Source organism: Bos grunniens, chromosome 1 (genome assembly GCF_055505025.1).
Source record: "Bos grunniens cultivar Pamir isolate PY7600 chromosome 1, Bosgru_T2T1.0, whole genome shotgun sequence".
NCBI lineage: Eukaryota > Metazoa > Chordata > Mammalia > Artiodactyla > Bovidae > Bos > Bos grunniens.
In genome coordinates, this window is record NC_141165.1 from 22,821,119 (window position 1) to 22,841,744 (window position 20,626).

At 52.9% G+C, this 20,626-nt stretch overlaps 1 protein-coding gene across 1 annotated transcript in view; it reads right to left on the bottom strand.

The window, feature by feature from the left end:
* Nucleotides 1–1,788: 1,788 nt before the first annotated feature.
* KY (kyphoscoliosis peptidase) overlaps nt 1,789–20,626 on the bottom strand; it is a 46,718-nt gene continuing 27,880 nt past the window's right edge. Inside the window, exons 8-11 of the mRNA XM_086316564.1 lie at nt 20,496–20,613; nt 11,740–11,928; nt 10,023–10,213; nt 1,789–6,166 (exon numbers count right to left, since the gene is read on the bottom strand). Of these exons, the coding sequence (XP_086172690.1) occupies nt 5,271–6,166; nt 10,023–10,213; nt 11,740–11,928; nt 20,496–20,613 (1,394 nt within the window). The 3' untranslated portion in view covers nt 1,789–5,270. The remainder of the gene's footprint in view (nt 6,167–10,022; nt 10,214–11,739; nt 11,929–20,495; nt 20,614–20,626) is intronic.

Here is a 20,626-nt window from a genome sequence, read left to right on the forward strand (position 1 = left end):
ACTCAGCAAATGCATGGCACACCTCACCCTTCAATCCAGTGTCTAAGGATCACCAGCTAATCACAGTCCTCTTTCCTATTGAGCCCACTGTGACCTCAGAATCGTTAAGCCAGTGTGCCAGGTAGCAATGACCAAGCATCTGGAGAGCTGTTTTAAGTCCAGGTTTCCTTCTCATTCGTTCTCAAAACCTCATGTCTCAGTTTTGCCACTGGATACACAAGGATCTTGAGGGCATTTTGTCTCTTTTATGTCTCATCCTGCAGGCACTTCTCTTGAGAGGATTAGCCTTGGGGACAATGATGCTTAAAGAACCAGGAGCTCTGATGTTCACTGGACTATTGTTTTCTGAGACATCAACCCTCCTGAAGACAGCCCTGAAAATATTCAGACTTTGCCAGTACAAGTGTTTATTCTTTTTGTCATTATAGTAAGCAATCACATGTATCCCTGGGAGATGAGGAGGGCCTGAACGATGACAAAGGTTTTGGAGTGGAGTGGACATGGAGTTAGAGGAGCAGGTCAAATATGGAACACGGCGGAATGGAGCAGATTTCTCACTGAAAGGGATGCAGGAGTCGGTAGTGGCCACCATGAGTCTGACTTTGGGCTTGGGGATACATTTACTGTGTTGGCAGTCCAGGAGGAGGCAGAGGTAATCTGGGGGAGAGAAGTGACCTGGGTTAAGGGTCTTTTGACTCAGGGAGGCTGGCAGGACATCCAAGAGGGGGCATCCCAGTTGTTGCCTGACTTTTGGTTTTCTTTAGTTCTGTTCGCAGAATCAGAGAGAAGCAACATCCTGTCAGAGGCGGCGGATTCCCCTTTGGTCCCTCCGCTGGGTTTTCTCCAGCCCCTTGCCCTCGGGCAAGAAAAGAGCCAGCAGCGCAGTCTGGTGCGGGCTGCAGGGCAGGCTCTTAACACAGCAGGGCCCTTCAGATGCTCCGCCACTGACAATCTCAGGCCTACCGCCTGCCAGCATCTGTTCACGGAGACACAGCATCACAAACTCTCCGGACTGGAAGGGACTTTAGAGGTCATCCACGGCAGCCTCAGGGCTGGCACTTTCAGACTGTTCTAACAACTTGAGAGTTCTTCCTTCTATTATTCGGAGACTGTTTCTTTGGACTTCCCTTTAACATGCTGTTAAAGATATGGGTCAGTCGTGGAAGCCTTGGTAAGGAGAAGCATGTGCGGGCTCGTGTTTGTGGGTCTAGCGGTGAGGAGCTCAACAAGGCCAAATTTGGGAACATGAATTCTTTTTGTCCTTCACACGACAGCTACAAGAATGGTCTCCATGGTTACAGCAGCTTCTCAGAGGTGTCTAGATTTTCATTTGCTATATTTCCCTAAATGTCTAATTTATGAATAATCTGTTTAGGTAACTTGCTGGAAAGTTTCTACAAGTATATGAATATCAAGGAATATATATTTATATATATATTCACAGCAACAAAAAGTAGGCTGATGGGCATTTTTGGAACGTTTTTTTTTTCTCGCGTTAAAAACAGAAATTAGGATCAACTTAAAAATTTTCAAGTTAAACAAGATTCACTGCCTTCATGTTCTTCAAAGGCATGTGAGCTGGAGAGGGGCTGGAGCTAACCTAATTATGTTTCCTTTAATGTGAAATAGCTATTTGCCTGACATTCTATTTGCATCTCACCATCACATTCAAATAGCTGGGACATTGATTTTTTTCCCTAACGTTCCCTTTGAACATGAAAGTGTTTTTTGTTTTTTTTTTCTCCTGCTTGTGAGAACAGTGATAAGAATGGATCGATAATTACATTGTTGGGTAAAAATGAATATAAATTTTATTGAAAAACAACACCAGCAACAATGAGGGGAAATCATACCTAACAGCCAGTGGCCCACACAACTCAATGCACACGTTATGAAAAGTAATCACCTCTTCAAAGCTCCAGCTATGCATCCAAATGAAAAGAAATGATCAACCTCAGATAAACTGACGGGGGACGCAGATGCACACCACCTCTCACCTCGGAAAGCTTTGCCAACAGCAAAGGACACTACCATGCTATTCAGTCCCCCGTTTGCTGTGGGTGATCCAGTGAATTTCAAGAATTAAACTGGTTTGGAAAGAACTGGTTAGCATGGCAGCAAAGACCCAAGACCACTGAGAATTTTTTTTACTTTTCCAGTCCTTTGAGAAGAGGATTTCACAAACTTTCTTGGCCCTTGTCCCTCCTGCTTAACAACAGGAAATACTTCTTTATGTCTAGCCTAAATCCTTCATGCTTCAGTTAATCTATTTATTTCCTCTTAATCTCAGCAGGCTGTCAGGGGTTTGTCCTGGTGGGACAATGTAACATATGGGGAACACACAATGATCACAATCAGATTGGAGGCAGAGTCCAGCTGTGCTAGTGGCGCTTCCAAAACAAGTTGAACAGAAGTTAATTGCAGTTGTGGTTTTCGCCCATTTGCCTCTTCCCACTCTCCCACCCTCCCCGACCCTCTATGCCCTTCTGTGGCTTCAGGGCTGCCATCCTAGGGCTTGCAGCAAAAACTTTCTGAGTTCCATCAGTTCCAATTTTTCACTGATTTACGAATGAATGTGGTCAGACTGTCCCATCCACTTCTACCCGATTTCCGGGTAAAATATTCCCAAACCGTTATCACGTTCTCGTCTTCGCACCATGCCAGGCAGTTCCTTGCCTCGCTTCACAACTTGTGTGGGAACGACGTGCTCCACGGATACATGAGAAAACTCCGAGAAGCCACGAGAAGGCACTCAGTGAATTTAATATAAACATCCCAGCCGCATTTTTTCAAATGCTGCATAAAACCCCCAGCCTCACGGGAGTTTGCAGCACCTGCAGCTCCGCATTTCGGACAGCAGGGGACGCCCGTGCCATTCCACTGGCCGTTAGAACGCCTCGGTCGGGAAACAAAGATGGGGATTTGAATAAAAGACTTCAAAATGCAACCCCGAATTCTACCCTGAGCAGCATGCGTGTAAAAATTCATGAAGATTGGATTTCATTTCATGTATTTTTACTTCAGTGGAAAGAAATGCAGGTGTTGTCTGTGCCTACAGCTGTCTTTACAAGGAGCCGGGGGCGCCTGGTTAAACGAGCAGGGAGGGGTTGCTGATGCTCCCAGGCGCTTGGCGAGGCTGGGCCACCGTCTCCTGCTTGGGACAGCTCCTGTTTTGCTGGGTGGCATCCTTTGTGTGCTCCAGAATGTATAGACTAATTATACTGTTTTGTAGAGGATGCAAGTTTTTCCCAGCAGGACTAGCAGCCAGCTCTGGGTCCAGTGAGTGACATGAGTCATAGAAGGCACTTATTATTTTGATGAAACACAGCGCGTTTCTTTCAGCCCATAAAATCAAAGGGGTGAGAAAAGGCTGTTTCCAGGGTGTAAAAACTCCTCTTGTTCCCCTGTCGTGGTGCACAGCAGTTCCGCCTCTGCAGCCTTTGTGCATTTTCCAGGCGTGAGTGACACAGTGCTGAATGCCTGGGTGGCAGAGCCTGCCAGAGGACGCTGGACACAGGCCAGGGCAGCTCAGCCCACCGTGATGTACTGCCCTCGTGTTCCAGGGCCCCCGGCCTGGTGGAGGATGGGCCCCCTGAGACATTCCTCTGGACCGGGTCCATGCTGGGGCTGGTGGGGATCTTTGTGGGGTGGGACCTTAGGGAGATGATGGACTGGAGTGTTTGGGAGCCTGGAACTTGAAACAGGCTTGGACAAGGGCGGCAGCTGCCACCCTTGCTCTGGGACGGCTGGGGCAGGGCTGCAGCCCCAGCACGGAGGACTGGCTTACACAGTACTTGGTTAAGTGCTCCACGAACATTCGCTGAATACACAAATGTCAGGATGAAGGCAAGGAGGCGTGAGGATCCCCAGCAGCTTTGGCTGTAGCTAGTCCGGGGCATCCAGAGCGGCGGTGCAGGGAGGGGAGTACTGGGCAGTGCTGGCTCTTCCAGGCCCAGGCCCTGGTAGGCGGGGCTGCAGAGCCGAAGGAGCCAGGAGGGCAGGTGAGACCACCTCCAACCTCTCCATGTGCTGGGATGGTGCTGCAGCGGCCATGCAGGGCCTCTCAGGGCCTCTCCATCCTTCCCTCCTGCTGCCCTCATTGGAGCCAGTCTTTCTGCTGTTGCCATGGCAACACTGGCCTGAGGTGCTGCTAAGGGCCGGCTGGGCAGACGAGACTTCTCAGGCCTGAGCAAACAAGGAGCTCTGGAGGGTCCCTACAGAAGGCAGACCCTGGGGGTCTCTCTTGAGAGGAAGGAAGGGACATGGGATAGAAACTGCTCCCAGGGCAGGTCGAGGTCCCCCAGGTGTGGCCTTGGTGGTAGAGATCTTGGGGCTGGTGGGACTCTGCTATTGTGGGGGCCCCCAGCACTGCACCGTTCTTACTACTTCACCTGAAGTCTTTTTGAGGGTTATTGCCAGGGGTCCCTAAGGGCCCAGAAGCCTCATGGGGTTCCCAGTGTGGGTTTCAGGCTGGGGCCTGAGGCACAGGCTCTGAGAGGGCTTGCAGGAGCTGAGTGAACTGCTGATAGACCGAGTAGATGGTATTAATCCCTCTGAGAGCAGAGTCAGGGGTCTTACATCCTGAGACCAGGGTGGCGGGACTGCCATGCATCCCTGCCTCTCTGGCCCCCACCCAGAACACGAGGAGGCACTGGCTGCCCTCGGTCCTGCAGTCTCCCATGACGTTTCTGGTGCTACATTTCAGGCACATACAGGGATTGTGGAGGCCCTCGGCCGCCGGGCTAGTTGGGGGACAGTTAGCTTCCTCTCTACGCCTTCCTTCTCAGGACCTGGAAGAATAAGAAGCAGCATCGGGAATGCAGGAGGTGGTCAGGTCTGGAAAGAAGATGACAGTCTGACCTCCCCTGGGGTCCGAGAGTTGGTGAGAAGTTCTGTGCAGCTCCTGGGAAGGAGCTTGAGAATTCAGGATGACTCAGCCTCCCGGATCACGCCCGCTTCTCTCTCCCCATCACGGAAAGGTGTTTGGCCCCGGGCGGCAGTCCTGCTTCCCCACACCAGCCCGAGAACAACAAGGACAGCGTTAGCACGAGAAGGGGGGTGTCTGGGCAGTGAATACAGTTACAATACCTTGGATTTACATAGCACCTTTGTCGTCTAAAGGGCCTTTGCCTCTGTCCCCTTGGCCACTGACATTGCAGCCTCTGGCAGAACAGGAACACGAGGCAGAGGTCCAGAAGGGATTCCATGCAGACTCAGTGGTGTCCGGGCTCTGTGCGTGGCCCGGCAGGGGTCGGGGTGGCAGGTGGCCCTCACTGGGCGTTGACCTGGTACTTGAGGATGTAGGAGTAGAAGCTGTGGTTGGCGTTCTCCAGCACCATGACGTACACCTCCCGGCAGCCTGCGGTGCTGCAGCTGCCCTCCCAGTAGCCCTCGGGGCTCAGGGTCAGCGGCCACGTGTCCTGCCCCTTCACCAGGGCTTTGGCGACGCCGTGCAGCTTCAGTTTGAACGGGACATTGCGGTTGGCGGGCAGCACGCCCGACAGCGGCTCCAGCAGCTCATTGTCCACCCCCCAGTTGCCAAAGCTCTCGGGGAACACGGGCCAGTTCACCTTGGTGTTGGTACAGCAGATGAGGTAATTGAAGACGAAGAGGTAGTTGCCCGGTTCCTGCCTCTTCTTGACGAAGATCTTGAGTGCAAACTTGCCGGCGTGGGGCAGCTGCACCTTCAGCTCCGTCTGCTTCTCCCGGTGCAGCTGGAAGATGTAGCGTCGCTGGGTCTCCTCAGTGACGGGGCCATCGTCTCCGTGCAGTGAAGCCAGGACGCTGATGCCCTCCTCCACACCGAAGCTGACGGAGCAGCGCCCGTCGCTGGTGTAGATGACGGGCTCAGGGTGGGACGGCTTGGTGATGCCCATCTGCTCTGAGAACCAGCTGGGGCCCACGGGCTGGTGCAACTCCGCTGGCAGCCGGACGTCATTGTCTGCACAGTGGCACTTAAGCGTGTACTCCAGCACGGAGCTGTAGATCTCAGAGTTGCCCTTGGCAAAGATCTGCAGCTTGTAGGTGCCCGCGGTCGGGGGGTACACATCCAGCTTCATCCCGTTCTTCCGGAGGCTCAGCAGCCCGTGCTCCTGCTTGCCGTTGAGCATGAACATGAACAGCGTCGGAGAACAGCTCTCGATGGTGACTGTGGCCTTTCCATTCACTGTGGGGAGAGCCAGGATCAGGTGAGAGGAGTCCGACCTGTGCTGGTAATCGTGTAACAATAGGATCTCTGGGCAGGGAACCCTGACTTACAGCGTCTGCCCATTTCCCTGGTGGAAACACCTTCACCCAATTATTTTAAGCCACCAGCATGACCTCATTGAACATCATATAAGCCGGTGGCAGCACACCTCTGGAAGGGTTCTCACCCCTTTGGGTGATTCTCTTCCACCAGCTGGGGGTGGTGGGTCTCAAGAAAAATCTGCCCCCAGTCATACGTGCTTGCCTTGCCCATTTGATTCACATCAGGTGAATGTTGCCAGGGGGCTTAACCTGATTCCAGGGCAGGGGAGAGGGCTGAGGGGCACGGAGGGCCAAGACCCTGGTTGGAGAGCCATCTCTGACTTTGCTTCCAAGTCTCAAGTCCTGCTTCACCCTGCTCCCTTCACAGCTGGCATGTCAACAATCACCTTAAAAACTTGTTGCTTCCCTCCTGGAGACTGTGCTCCAGGGACAGAACTGCTTCCTTGCGGGTCCTCCCCGCACACCCACCTCCACCCTCTTCTCCAGGCTGTGCTTCCTGAATGGAGTCAAGTGCACAAGAGGATCATGTGCATCCCACACACGCCTCGCCCCTTGCCCTCCAGCGCTGTCTTCCTCTGTCCTGGTCATTGCTGTGGGTGTACAGGGGGTCAGTTCTCTGTCTTTACAGCCCATGGGCACTCCCCTCCCTGGTCCCTGCTGCTTTGCAGGATCACAGGGAGGGGCAGGGCTTCTCTGAGAGCCTTGCCTCCCCCTCCCTCAGAAGCTGATCACCTGCCCCTCCTCCCAGCCACCTCCGACTAGTGTCTCATTCACACTCTCTAGTAGCCTCTCCCACATCGGGATCCAGAGTTCCTGCTCTGGAGGCAGAAAGCCATGCTCAAGAATGCTATAGGATGAATGCCCCTGAGACTTCCCATCTTATCAGCCACGAGGCCCAACTCCAGGATGCTCAGTTGCTGCATTCAGTGCTACCTCCCATCTTGGGAGTGAGAATCCCCACAAGGGGAAGGGGGCTCCACTGGCCTCCCCGCCCCCTGCCCCCACCGCCTTCTTTATGGCTCTTCGAACCAGAAGACGTTCCCTGCCTTCTCAGGCACTGCCAACGCCTCACCTGCCTCTCCTCCCATGCCCCTCCCTGCTGCAGCTCCCTCCCACTCATTCAGGTCTCTGAAACCTGGCTTCGGCCCCCATCCTCCAGGTCTTCAGTGACTTCCTTGGAGGATCTGGGTCGCCGATCATACAGCCACCTTTCTGCTCGTCTTGCATCTGCCACCCACCCCAGCCTGGCCTCCCCACCTCCTCTGATTCTTTTTCCTTTCTGTTACACGAATGGTGGTATTCTTTGTGCTTTTGTGCTGTTTTCTTCGTGTATGCTCCTTCTCCATGGCTATCAGCCACCATGAGACATGGTTACCTCCAGAGGAGAGTGACCAAGAACAGCCGATCACTATCAACTTCTCTCAGTTGAATCCCTCCTCAGGAGACAGAAGCTGCCTCAGCCTTCATGGACCCTGTCCTGCTCCAAGTCGCGCCCTAGAGGTCCCCGTGCAATTCCTTTGATGCATCGAGGGCTCCTGGCATCTCCACATGGTAGCTCAAGGGCTCCTGAAAATATCTACACAGTCACCCTGGGGCTCCCTTCCGTGTGTCACAATCAAACTGGAGGCCAGAGGAGAGGCTTGTCCCCTCCTGCCTTGCCCAAGTCAGGCCCATCCTCAGGCCCACATGGTATTCCTGTACCTGCTCCAGGGGGACACCCCTTCATGTTCCAGGGCCTTCACATATGCTCAGTGTCCCCCAAACCTGGCTAAGACTTCAAGGCAATGTTCTGACCACAAAGAAGGCTTTTCTGATGCCCTGCGGTAGGGCAGGCGGCTGAGTGACCCGGAAGCTGCCCTTTTGGCCCTCCCTCTCCTCTAGGGAACTTAGCAGTATAGTAATGTATCAGTGATGGGTAATGTGGATCCTCCCTGCTGGGTGTGGGTGCCGCAGGGAAGGGCCCGCCTGTCTCCTTTCTTGCCATGTCCTGGGCCTGGCTGGGGTGCCCACCTCAGGGGGTTCCTGGTGAAGGTGAACTGAATGGCTGGGAAGCCTGGAAATAAAGGAACGGAGACCCTTGGGACTCTGTTAGAGCCTGTGACCTCCTCCTCCTCTCACCCCTCCGTCACCCTCTCACTATCCCTTCTTGCATTTAGCCTACCTGTTTCCCTCTCTGCTTTCTTTTCATCTCCACTCTTAACAAAACTAGCTCCGGCAAAGAACTATTCTTTAAATATGCTTCATGAATATGCAATCAAATTTTAGGTTTACTGTATATTCAGAAACCCAGTGTTTACATTTCTCTATCTCTTAAAGAGGCAAGCTCCTTGGTGGCACTGTTTTGACGTCTGTGTGACCTGGCGCAGTCCTCCCCGTGGCCCCTGCTGGCTGGAGCAGCCCCTGTCTGACAGGCATCCAGGGGGCACAGGCACTCTCTGAGACAGCAGCCTCACGCTGTTATTTCAGCAGCAGGAGGCATTCGTCGTTTTAAAAATTATCCCAGAGCTTGGCAGCCTGGTTATGGAGACCGTTGTGAGGTTGAAGGGAAGAATCGGCTGGGACTAACATGGGTGCCCCGTCACCTGAGTGTGGGCATGCGTTGGCCAAGCTGGGCCGGGTTCTGCATGCCAGTGGCCTAAGGACCTAGTGGGGGAGCAGAGGGGGTCTCCCAGGAGAGTGCTGGGGGCTTTATCAGGAAGGGGGCTGCTGAGCAGCAGAGTGTTGGGAACTGGCGGAGAGCAGGCATCACAGGAGACAGGGATGGACATGTTTCAGGGAGGACCCAGCAGGTCTCCCACATGTGAGCTCAGGTGCCCCAGATGAAGGCCGGGCTCCAGGGATGCAGCCTGGCCTCTGAGGGCTCCCCTCACCACCTGGATGCCTATTCATCTGCCTCCTTCCTGCCTGCAGGCAGAGCCAGCCTTTTCCAGGCAACTTCCCCTGGGCTGGATGTACAGGACCCCTAGCTGTCCCCAAGGCTGGCCTGGACTGGCATTCGCTCCCCATCTCTCCACAGGGACCACAGGCAGCTGGATGTGGACTGGGAGGCATTTGGGCACCGGGTCCCAAGGGGGGCAGCACCACAGTTAGGGCTCAGCCCAGTGGGGTCAGTGCACCCCCACACTCCCACCAAGGGCTGCCTGTGTGCTCCAGGAGAGAAGGCCAGAGCTCACCTGGGGCTGTTGGGAGGCCTGTGGGGCCTGTTGGGAGGGGTTTGGGGCCTCCCAAATGGCATTAGTAGTAAAGAACCCGCCTGCAATGGAGGAGATACGGGTTCCATCCCTGGGTCGGGAAGATCCCCTGGAGGAGGGCATGGTAACCACTCCAATATTCTTGCCTGGAGAGCCCCATGGACAGAGAAGCCTGGAGGGCTACAGTCCATGGGGTCTCAGAGTCAGACATGACTGAAACGACTTAGCATGCACACACCAGGAGTTTAGGAGCTTCTGTCGCGCACCTGAGCTGGAAGGCGTCGGAAGCCAGGCTGAAGCAATCCTTTCCCCACTGTGTGAGCTGAGAGAGGCTTCCCCAGTGCGGGGCCACTAGCCCTGGCCCCCCAGCATGCCTGGCCAAAAGCTCAGCCCTCCGGAGCTGCATGCCCCTGTCTTGGTTTATGCTGGTGGGATGGGTTTCTGTCCTTGCAAATGTGCCCTGCGGCTGCGTCTTGCCCTGATGGCCCAATGGCCTAGGCAGCCTCAGTCGCCCCTGCACAGCCCCCACATACCGCTTCCACTGAGCTGGGCACTGGCAGGGCAGCCCATGAACCCAGTTACCTGTTTTGATGATGGAAGTCTGCGGCTGGGCGCTCAGCATTCCCTTGTTGTAGAACTCACTCTTGTGATACATGTTGTTCTCAAACTGCCTCAGGGATTGAGGGGGTTTGAGCAGTTGCCAGTTCTTGTTGTCTGGGAAATGGTCCTCGATGAACAGTGCAGGGTGGGTGAGGAAGTAGAATTCGTTGTAGCTGGAGGGGGGACGGCTGGTCAGAAGCCATGCTGGAGGCACAGGCCCTGGCCATGCAGAGGGGCAGGTGGGGCCCACAGAGGGTCTTTGGGGCCTTCTTGAAGGTAACACATGGGGGGTCCTACCCACAACCCAACGGGAAGAGGCACCATCTCCAACCCTGACGTGGGTGTGGCAGATGCCCCCTCAGCAGCTGCTTCCAGAGATAGGAGACAAAGCAGGATCTGAGGCCCCCTTTTAAGAGACGGCTACCGCCTGGCAGTGCGTGTCCAGGCAGAGAATGGGTTCCTCTGCTCTCAAAAACAAAGGGATCTAAAGGGAGCAAAGCCAGGACCCAGGGACAGGTGCCAGCGGCGTGGAGGGAGGGCAGGCAGGGAGACTGGGGAGCCAGCTCCATGCTCTCTGTGACTTGTTGTGGGCAGCTGTGCAGGGGGAGGCCCTAATGTAGTCCCCAGGGCTGGCTAGACGCAGCTCTCTAGAGGTCAGTGATGAGGATCAGGAGAAAGGGGGACTCCTCCGAGATGGGAGAGCCTTCACTCAGCCCAAGGCAGGCAGCACTCAGAGCCGACAGAGCAAAGGAGGGTGTGACTGACACCTCCTCCCAGTATGGGTTGTGTATACCCACGGTGTCTGCCACGTATGCAGGGCTGTCAGGATTTAAACTGCACAAGTGGGGCAGTACTCTCATTTTTCTGGATGAAAAGGCATTTGAGCTGCTGATAAGGCTAAGGCCAGAGCCTTGGAGGACAGACGTGCTCCAGACCTGCCCCCCAGCCACTCTGCCCTGCAGTGCCCACAGGGATGCTGGGCACCCTGACACCCCTTCCCACAAGCCAGACCCCCTCCTTCAGAGGTGGGATATGGCTGCATTTACACTGGAGAGGAGGAGGAGAAGCCCTGGTATCTGGGAGAAGCAGTAGGAGAGAATCCTGGCATCTCAAATAATAACATAGTCAATGGCCAAAGGCCCGACTATGAGTCTCTGGTGGCTCAGAAGGTAAAGAATCTGCCTGCAATGTAGGAGACCCTGGTTCGATCCCTGGGTTGGGAAGATCCCCTGGAGAAGGAAATAGCAACCTACCCCAGTATTCTTGCCTGGAGAATTCTATGGACAGAGGAGCCTGGTGGGCTACAGTCCGTGGGGCAGCAAAAAGTCGGACACGACTGAGCAACTAGGCCTTTTTAAAAGCCTGAGGGGAGCCTCCAGACAAAGGAGGTTCTCAACCCTGCCTTTCTTGGCACTTGCCCTGTGGGCAGACTCTGTGCTTTTAGCCCTTGGGTGGAAAAGTAGTGCTGGGGAGCCAGAGGGGGAACTGAGACAGGGAAGGCTGAGGTGACAGAAAGGTCACCTGTCACCAGCCTGGAGCTAGCTCACCCCGAAGCCAGAGGAAGGGGGTGAAGGTCCGCAGCACACAGAGGCCCCCAGCTCTCTTCCCCCTTCCACCGGCCTTCTCTGCTGCCGCCTCCTTCAGGCTCCTGCCTCCGCTGTCTCCATTGACCAGACCCCCGCAGAGCTGAGGTACTCACAGGAAGGTGAATTTGGACGTGGAGGAATCCACCAGGCCACTGCCCCAGGTGCTGTCCACCAGGTGCCATCTCCCCTCCAGGAACACAGCATTCCAGGCGTGGTCAAACTCCCCAGAGAAGCTCTGCCCCAGCTGGTAGCCAAAGCCCTTGGAGTAGCCAGGCACGGTTACACACTGCACTCCAGCGATCCTGGGGCGGGACACAGGCTCTGAGAGGCGGCTCCTGCTGGGGGTCCCTCCGCCCCTGCAAGTCTGTCTGTCTGTGGCCCTGCCTCAGGCCTGTCTGCTGTCAGTCCCTCCATACCTCTCCTATTCCCTGCCTTTCACACAGTCGCACACACACAGCCTGAGGGCTTTTATCTGCAGAGGTGGAGGCTGGAGGCGACATGGGCTGGCTGGCTTGTCCCCTGCCACCTCCGGCACATACTGGCTGCAGGCTCCTCCAGCCTGTGCACAGCCCTTGGGACTGTCTCTCCCCTGAGCTGACCTGGGGGTCTGCTGGCAGCTGTAGGAGGACACCGGTGCAACAGCGAGTTCCGCCTGGTGAACATGGAAACCGGGAGCAGGACAATGTGACAGAAAAACCAGAGTGACTCTAGACACATGGCTGGGGAGCTGGGTCTAGGTGACATCTAGGTGTCAGGGAGGGGTGCTGGATATGAGGGTGCAGGAGGAAGCTGAGCCCACCTCCCCTCCACCCAAACCGGTGATACCCAGGATGCTCGCACCAGCCCGTCAGATGGGGCTCAGCATGAGCTGTCTGCCGAATCTGCCCTCCCCTCGCATGAACTGGGGCTGCGCTCCTAGTGTGGCTGGGCCTCTATCAGGGAAGTGCCTGGTGGGGGTCCCTTCAGGAGCAGGTCTGCAGCCTCAATTGCTCTAAACAAGAGGTCATGGAGCCTCAGGGTAATGGGGTGAAATGGCCATAGGACAGGCATGGGAACAGAAATCGGACATTATCCGTATAAAAATGAATGTTTAATGAACAATTAGCATAATATTGGATTAAATATGACTTATCTGCATTTACATATCACTTGTTGAGAGAACGAGTGGGGCAAGATGTGGAGCTTGCAAATCACCCCACACGGCCTGAACTCCCCTCTTCTGCTCAGCGGCAGGCCTGCCCTGCTGAGGCTCCTTATGGGTTGGGAAGTTTTACAGCCACCCCATGCCCCCCACCTCCCTTCTGCCTGCCACTTCACAAAAGGAGATTCAGGCTCCCCAGGCTGTCAAAGAAATCCCATGAGAACAGACCAGCTGGGCCCGTGGGAAGGATTTCGGAAGCACTTGGGGGTGCGAGCAGAGAGCAAGAGAAAGTAGATCCCATGTCAGGATTCTGCGGGTGAAAGGGAACACTGACTCCAGGAGCAGAAGGGCCCCCCAGAGGCAGGAGGCCCAGCATGGGTAGGTCCAGAAGCCCGGAGCAGGGGCAGGGGGAAGAAGCAGCCACACCCAGACAGCCCCCTCCTCCTTTGGCTACAGTGGGATGCGGGGCCCAGGGGGTTTGTTTTCAGGAGGTGGGATCTGAATGAGTGCAGTCTCAGAGAAAAAAGGCCTCTAATACTTAGAGGTCTTTTAGACCCTCCCCTTAGAGAGGGGAGAAAGTGAAAGAAAGTGAAAATGCAGTGAAAATGCAGTTGCTCAGTCATGTCTGACCCTTTGAGATCCTATGGACTGTAGCCCGCCAGGCTCCTCTGTCCATGGGATTTTCCAGGCAAGGATACTGGAGTGGGGTGCATTGCAGAGCCACCAGGGAATCCCTGAGAGGGGAGGGGTGCGTGCAAGGCCAGAGGGGTGGGATGAAGATGATGGGATGGGAGGGGCCTTCCATTGGAGGTAGGGCTCCACATACTCAGAGAGTGGATAAGGAGAAGGAATGTGGTGAAAAATATTTAGCGAGATAAGAGATGCTCCTGACACATTCACTGTTAATTGACAACCTTCTACAAAACCCCATCATCAGCACAATCCCTGAGTGTGTGTATGTGTGTGTGTGTGTGTGCGTGCACAGAGAACCAGAAACACAGGGGGAGGGCAGAGTGAGAAGACAGCGCAGAAGTCATCCGGTCTCTTAGTGATGGGATTTGGGGTGATTTTAATTTTCTTCTTTAAGCGTCTCTCTATTTTTAAAATTTTCAATGATGATTATGTGTTGCTTTTCGAATTGGAAAAAAAAATCATAAGTGCTACTTGAAAATGACACTTCTAGTGAGTTATTTTCCTTTCTTGGCCAGAACATTGGTGCCCATGAATTTCTAGGACTGGAGGAGGGAGAAATGAGTGGCCGGCATGTGGAGGATGGAGAAGGGGCTGCTTCGCAGGGAGGGGAAGGGAGCTATGGTCCTCAGGAGCACGCTTGTCCTCCACTCAGAGCCACCCGACATGAGGGGAGGCAGGAGAGGCACTGAGTTCCCACGTGGCCTCCAGGAGCTATGATAAAGATGGGCTGGTGTTGATGTGGGTAGAGGGCTGGCTTGAGCTAAGTGTCCTGGGAGAAGCCGTGGCCCTGGGCAGAGGTATCCTCTCACCCAAGGCCAAACTGGAGGTCAGATTTGAGCACCAAGTCAGGGAATAAGCATGAACGCCCCACCCTGTGCCTGGGAAGGGCTCCCTGAGGGCTTGGGGCTGGAGGGGGTGAGACTGGCCTGGGTTGAGCCAGGAGAACCCGTTCATTCCATTGTGACCTTGCCAGGCTCATCACGGGCAAAACGAAAGGTTGGCGTTAAATGATCTCTAGGGGTTGATTCTCCACTGACAGGCTGAGGAGAAGCTGGGAGGGCTGTGGGGAATGCCTGGGGCAGAATAAAGATGAAAAAATCCCCTCAGCGGTAAGCTTCTGCCATGCTTGACTATGATGTGAGGATATTTTATTACCTGGCAGCAGTGTGCAAGATGAGTTGGACAAAGCAGTCGTAATGTAGAGCATTATTGTTAATAATCCATAACTCTCACGCAAAAATGTGGAACTAGTCATTCTAGCTGCTGGTTGCTGGTCAGGTGACCCACAACCACCTCAGGCCTCCAAAGATTGCTGACTGTACACACTCCGTGCAAAACACTCTACAGGGGATCATATCCCCTGTATGATATAATATCCCATGTCATATCATTTAGAAATGCAATAAATACTACAACATAATAAATTATGATGCTCTAAAAATAAAGCTCACTGGCCACCCTCGATGTTCTCATAGTAGGAAGAGAATGAATATGTGAATCATGACAAAAATGCTAGTGATCAGCACAGCTCTTGGGCTTCCCTGGAGGCTCAGATGGTAAGAACCCACCTGCAATGCAGGAGACCTGGGTTTGATCCCTGGGTTGGCAAGATCCTTGGAGTAGGGCATGGCAACCCACTCCAGTATTCTTGCCTGGAGAATCCCCATGGACAGAGGAACTTGGCGGGCTCGTAAAGAGCTGGACACAACTGAGAAACTAAGCATAGCTCTTTCAGGAAACCCAAAGGGGGAGGAATTTGCTGGAAAGATCTGAGAGAGCACTGAAGAAAAGGCAGAGGATGAGAAACACTTCCACCTCTTAAGGAACCCCGACCAGCCATCCTAGAGCCCAAAACATCAGCCAAGGAGATGTGTCTAATAACCTCAGGCTGCAGAGTCTTGGTTTTCACTTTTGAAAGTTTGGAAAACCTCAGCGCCAGGGGTAATGCTGAGGAGACGATGGATCCAGACTGTGACTGTCACTTTAAACAGCAGGGTGCTCAGGGCTGGTGCACTGGGATGACCCTGAGGGATGGGATGGGGAGGTGGCGGAGGGGGTTCAGGATGGGGAACACATGTACACCCGTGGCTGATTCATGTTAATGTACGGCAAAAACCATTACAATATTGTAAAGTAATTAGCCTCCAATTAAAAAAAAAAAAACAAAAACCAGCGACGATCCGGGCCCCGGCAGCAGGATGGCTGAGCGGCCTGGGGTGGACGGTACACCCCACACATCAGCCCCTGACCACAGTGGGCATCCTTAGCTCTGACCACTTCTCCCTGGATGTCGGGACCACATGGGAAAGAGGGAGGGTGGAAAGGACGAGAGCTGTGGGAGAGGTAGCGAAGCATGCACTGTTTTCCTCTCTTGAGAAAAACACTGTGATTTCTAATAGTAAAATTAGGAAGCATGGTTTCATTACCTTTAAGCCCAACGGCCAGTTTAACTGGGCAAAGACATGAATTAGAATTTTTTAGGGCCTGCAGTTCCCAAAATGGTCCCCAAGAAGGTCACAGAAAACAAATTTATGGTTCCCAAAGGGGAGGAGGGGGGAAATCAAGTAGGAATTTGGGATTAAAACATACACACTACTATACATAAAATAGATAACCAACAAGGTCCTACCGTATAGCACAGGGAATTATATTCAATATCTTAAAATAATCTATAATGGAAGAGAATGTAAAAATGAATATATATATATATGTATAACTGAATCATTTTGCTGTACACCTGAAACTAACACCACATTGCAAATCAACTAGATTTCAATAAAAACGAAGTGTGTGTGTGTGTGTGTGTATATATATATATATATATATATATAATTCCAAAACGAGATTGAAAGCAAAAGTTGTCAGTTGTGTCCGACTCTTTGCGACCCCATGGACTATAGAGTCCATAGAATTCTCCAGGCCAGGCCAGAATACTGGAGTGGGTAGCCTTTCCCTTCTCCAGGGGATCGTCCCAACCCAGAGATTGAATCTGGGTCTCCTGCATTGCAGGCAGATTCTTTACCAACTGAGCCACCAGGGAAGCCCAGTTTGTGGTTTCTGCACTGCAGCACGACATGCATAACCATGACTTATGTTTCACAGTTTATGTAGCTGATTTGTTATAAAGTTGGCAGTGTTTATATTTCTGCTATATGGTCCTCTTCTCCTTTCCTTATGCCACTCCCCCGCTTACAGTGAGGTCAGTAACTGTAATCATGGTAATAATTCTCACTCCACAGGCCTGTTAGAGCTTTTGGAGGTTGACTTCAGGATCTCCTCTGTGACAAGTGAGGAGTCAGCAGTTCAGAGAGGGAAGCTGACTTGCCTGGGGACACACAGAGGGCTTGGGGGCATCAGTGCCAGGACTCATGGGTCCCGATGCCCAGTTCAGGAGGATCTGCATTGCACCAGCCTTTTTGTACAGCAAGATTTGTTTCAATCCATAAACTTCCAGGTGGTATACAGAGTAAAATTAAAGATTGGTTTGCCATAGTGATGCAATTCGTCTTCATGAGCACTGTCCTTTGATGTATCTAAAAGGGTGGTGGGGTTTAGATGTTCCTTTCAGAGGCCATATAGGATGGAGATAATTTAAGGTTATCCTGTATATCCAGCCTTCGGGGCCTCTGGAACCAAGCAATGTTCTGGGATTGTCTGGGACATGATGCGGAGCAGCAGCACACCGCTGTGACAGCTGGAAGATGCATGGGAAACAGACTGACATCTGATTGGTGACAGCCAGTCTCCTCCGCATCAAAGCCTGAAACTGGTAATAAGCTCTTGGCTTTCTCAAAAGTCCCTGGAAAATCTGCTAGCTGGTGGTGTTAGAGCCGTGGTAACAGGGGAAGAAATTGAACTGGAGGCTGACTTGCTGGCAGAACTCTGGGGAATTAAGCATGACCCTTGCAAAGAAATGAAGCGGAATTCGTGAAGGCTGTCGGGGAACTGAGGCAAGAGCAGAGACATGAATGCTGGACGAGAGAAAGTCAGAAAGAAGTTGGACCAGCAGTTACAAGCGACAGTACTAGCAAAAAAGGCACACTGGTTACTTGAGAAAGACGATGAGGAAATGAATGATGTTGCAAAAATATCTGAATTCCCCACCAAATTACTTTATTAAATCAGTCTTGAATGAGGCCATTGCAAGGAGGCAGACTGGACTGGTAGAAGTAATGCCAGCTATGTGGACACAACTCTTGCTGAGAGGCCACTCTGACAACCAAGCAGGGATAAATCAGCAAGTGTGGATTGCACGTCCTTGGTTATTAAGGGATCTGCTAATGAATTTACCAAACCCTCAGCAGTTATTTTAAAGAGAAGAGGACTTAGGAAAGACTCATGGCTGAGGTTACTGATCTTTAAAGCCAAAGTTAAAGGAATTCAGAGAACTGTGAGCTATTGTTAAATATCCCAGGCTATGTGGAGAGTATTTCACAGGGTAACTGCCAGGTGGGAACATAACTTTAAATGATGCAAAACGTTGGTCTTTTAATGATCAGCTTCAGGCCAGAAAATGGCCCTTGTTAAGCCTCTGGACTAGGCCAAAGAGTTGACAGTTCCACTCAAGGCCAATGTCAATTTTCTGAGCCTATGTGAGTCTATGTGGTCTGTAGAAAAGTTCTACAGAGCAAAGACACTCCAATACTGAGAGGACAGGGAGGGTTAAAAATAATAGCCCCCAAGTTCTCCTTTACTCCTGCCAGTAGTCAGTGGAGTCCCCAGTGTACAGATGAGAAAACCGAGGCTCCCAGAAGCTTCAGTTCAGTTCAGTTCAATTCAGTCGCTCAGTCGTGTACGACTCTTTGTGACCCCATGAACCTCAGCACGCCAGGCCTCCCTGTCCATCACCAACTCCCGGAGTTCACTCAAACTCACGTCCATCGAGTCGGTGATGCCATCCAGCCATCTCATCCTCTGTCGTCCCTCTCTCCTCCTGCCCCCGATCCCTCCCAGCACCCAGAAGCTTAGTGCCTTCCAAAGGGAGCAAAACGAATGAGTGGGACGTTAAGGACTGGAGATCAAGGACTGGTAAACTAACTGAGGCCTAGAAGAGTCTTTCTGGCTGTGAATCTGGCACTCCTTCCATACCATGCTAAGAAGACTTCTACTGGATAAGAAATATATACTCTGTGACTTAAAACCCCAAGTGTTTTCAAATTTGCAAATTAAGATGAAAATAATTACACTCTGAAAGATGCTAGGTTCCAATAGAGCTGAGCGTAGATGGAGGGTTATTCCCTTATTTAAAAAAAGAAGGTCCAACTCATACAAGTCCTGTCATTTCCTGTCACTGAGGGCCTACTGTGTGTAGGATTCTGAGATGGATGTTCAAAGGGAAAGAAGAAGGTGGGGGGAGACAGGAAGACATGTAAAACCTATAAGAAGAAATGAGCATAGGCAAAGCCTATATGAGAGAACAAAGTCCAGAAAGCAATAGGACAAAATGTTAAGTGTTCTCTAACTGGTAGGATTCAGGGTAGCTTAATTTTCTTCTGTTTTCTTCTATGCACTTTATAAATCACCTATAGTTAAGTTTTATTTTTAATTTAGAAAAGTGATTAAATAAAAGCCTAAGCAAGATCTGAGCTGGTGTATAGGTTTGTTGATGGCATCTGGGGAGGGAGAGGTGGAGCCTAAAGAACATTGAGAGGCAAGGCGAGCAGATGGAGCAGGATTAGCCGGAAGTGAGTGCAGTGGCAGAGGGGGCAGAGCTGGAAGGGAGGAGAGGCTGCAGTTTGGAGGACATTATGAGGATAGTGTGAGCTTTTAGTCTTGTTCAGAACCTAGGGCCCGGGAGCCAGGGCAGGGGGCTGGTGAGGACCCGGGTTCCTAGAAGCCCTGAATGTATGTGGGGTGCCTGGGTCTGGGGTAGCGTGGGAATGTAGGGGGGGTGGGTTGCAGAGGGCTTGGCATCCTCTGCCTGCTGACCCTCGGGTCCCCTCGGGGGCTGTGGTCTCAGGGGTGGGCTTGGAGGTAGGGGACGGAAGAGCAGAGAGAGAACAGAAGGGATGGAACAGCGTGTCTGTGATGGGTGGTGGTGATGAGGGTGGGAGCCTGGAGGGCTGGGGGTCAGGCCCGGAGTGGGTGGCGGGTCCCCCTGGGAGCAGGACATCGTATGGCCATGGTACAACACTGTCACACCACTACCTGCCCGTGGACACTTTAGTTATCGTCTCTACTCTTGGTTTGATGAATTGCCCCCTGCAGTTCTGGTTGGCTGAGGCTTGGGAGCCTGAGGAGACTCATTCCCAGAGGCCAGCACAGGCAGTGGGTGCAGTCTGTCTACCCCCCTGGGGAGGGGCTTTGCAGTGGCCCCCAAGGCTGGCTGATTGTTACTGGAGGAACACGGCAGAGCTTAGACAGTAGGCACAAGAAACTGTAGGGTCAGCAGGGTTCCCCCAGCCTGGAGTCCATCTCCAGGTCACACAGAACTGGCAGTGAGGTCTCCAAACAGCAATGCCTTCCCTACCAGCCACTCGCCTGCTCTCACCACCTCTGCGTCGCCCCCCGCTCCTCCCCCACCCCGCCCCAGGCATCCTGGCCAGGTGCTTGCTCCCAGAGCATCGGAAACAGAGCCCAGAGGAGCTGCTGCCCAGTGATTCAGCTTTTCCAACGGACACATTTTTTTCAGGTGGGGGGACTTTGTTCCCCCAAGAGGCCCCTGTGCCAGCCCCGAGGACAGCCTTTCATAGTCCTCCTGGCGCCTGCAGCCATGGTCCTGGCATTCCCACATCTGCCATTCTTCTAACCTTCAGCTGCACAGAGATGGGAGAAGGTGGAAAAAGGGCCTTTTATAACCAAATTATCTCCGTGCATTCATCTGCCATTATGTTAATGTATCGCGAAGCCCGGCAGATGGTACAAAGTCAATTATGCTGGTGTTAAAAAGGGAGAAATTGACCTTTTCAAGACTCACTTGGATTCAGAGTAGAGTTTGCAAACTCCCATTTCAGGCCCAGTGCGTGGGTGAAGGCACAGGGCAGTTGGCAGGGGGAGGCGCTGGGTCAGGGTGGTCAGCCTGGGAGCCCTTTGTACCTGCACATTCTCTCAAAGAGCCCAGCGTAGCCGTCACAGTTGGTCTTCTGGGTCTGCAGGATGACAGTGGGTTTGAAGGCCTGGCGGTCCTTCTCCTGGGCAGCCTCGATGTCGTATTCTGGAGAGCAGAG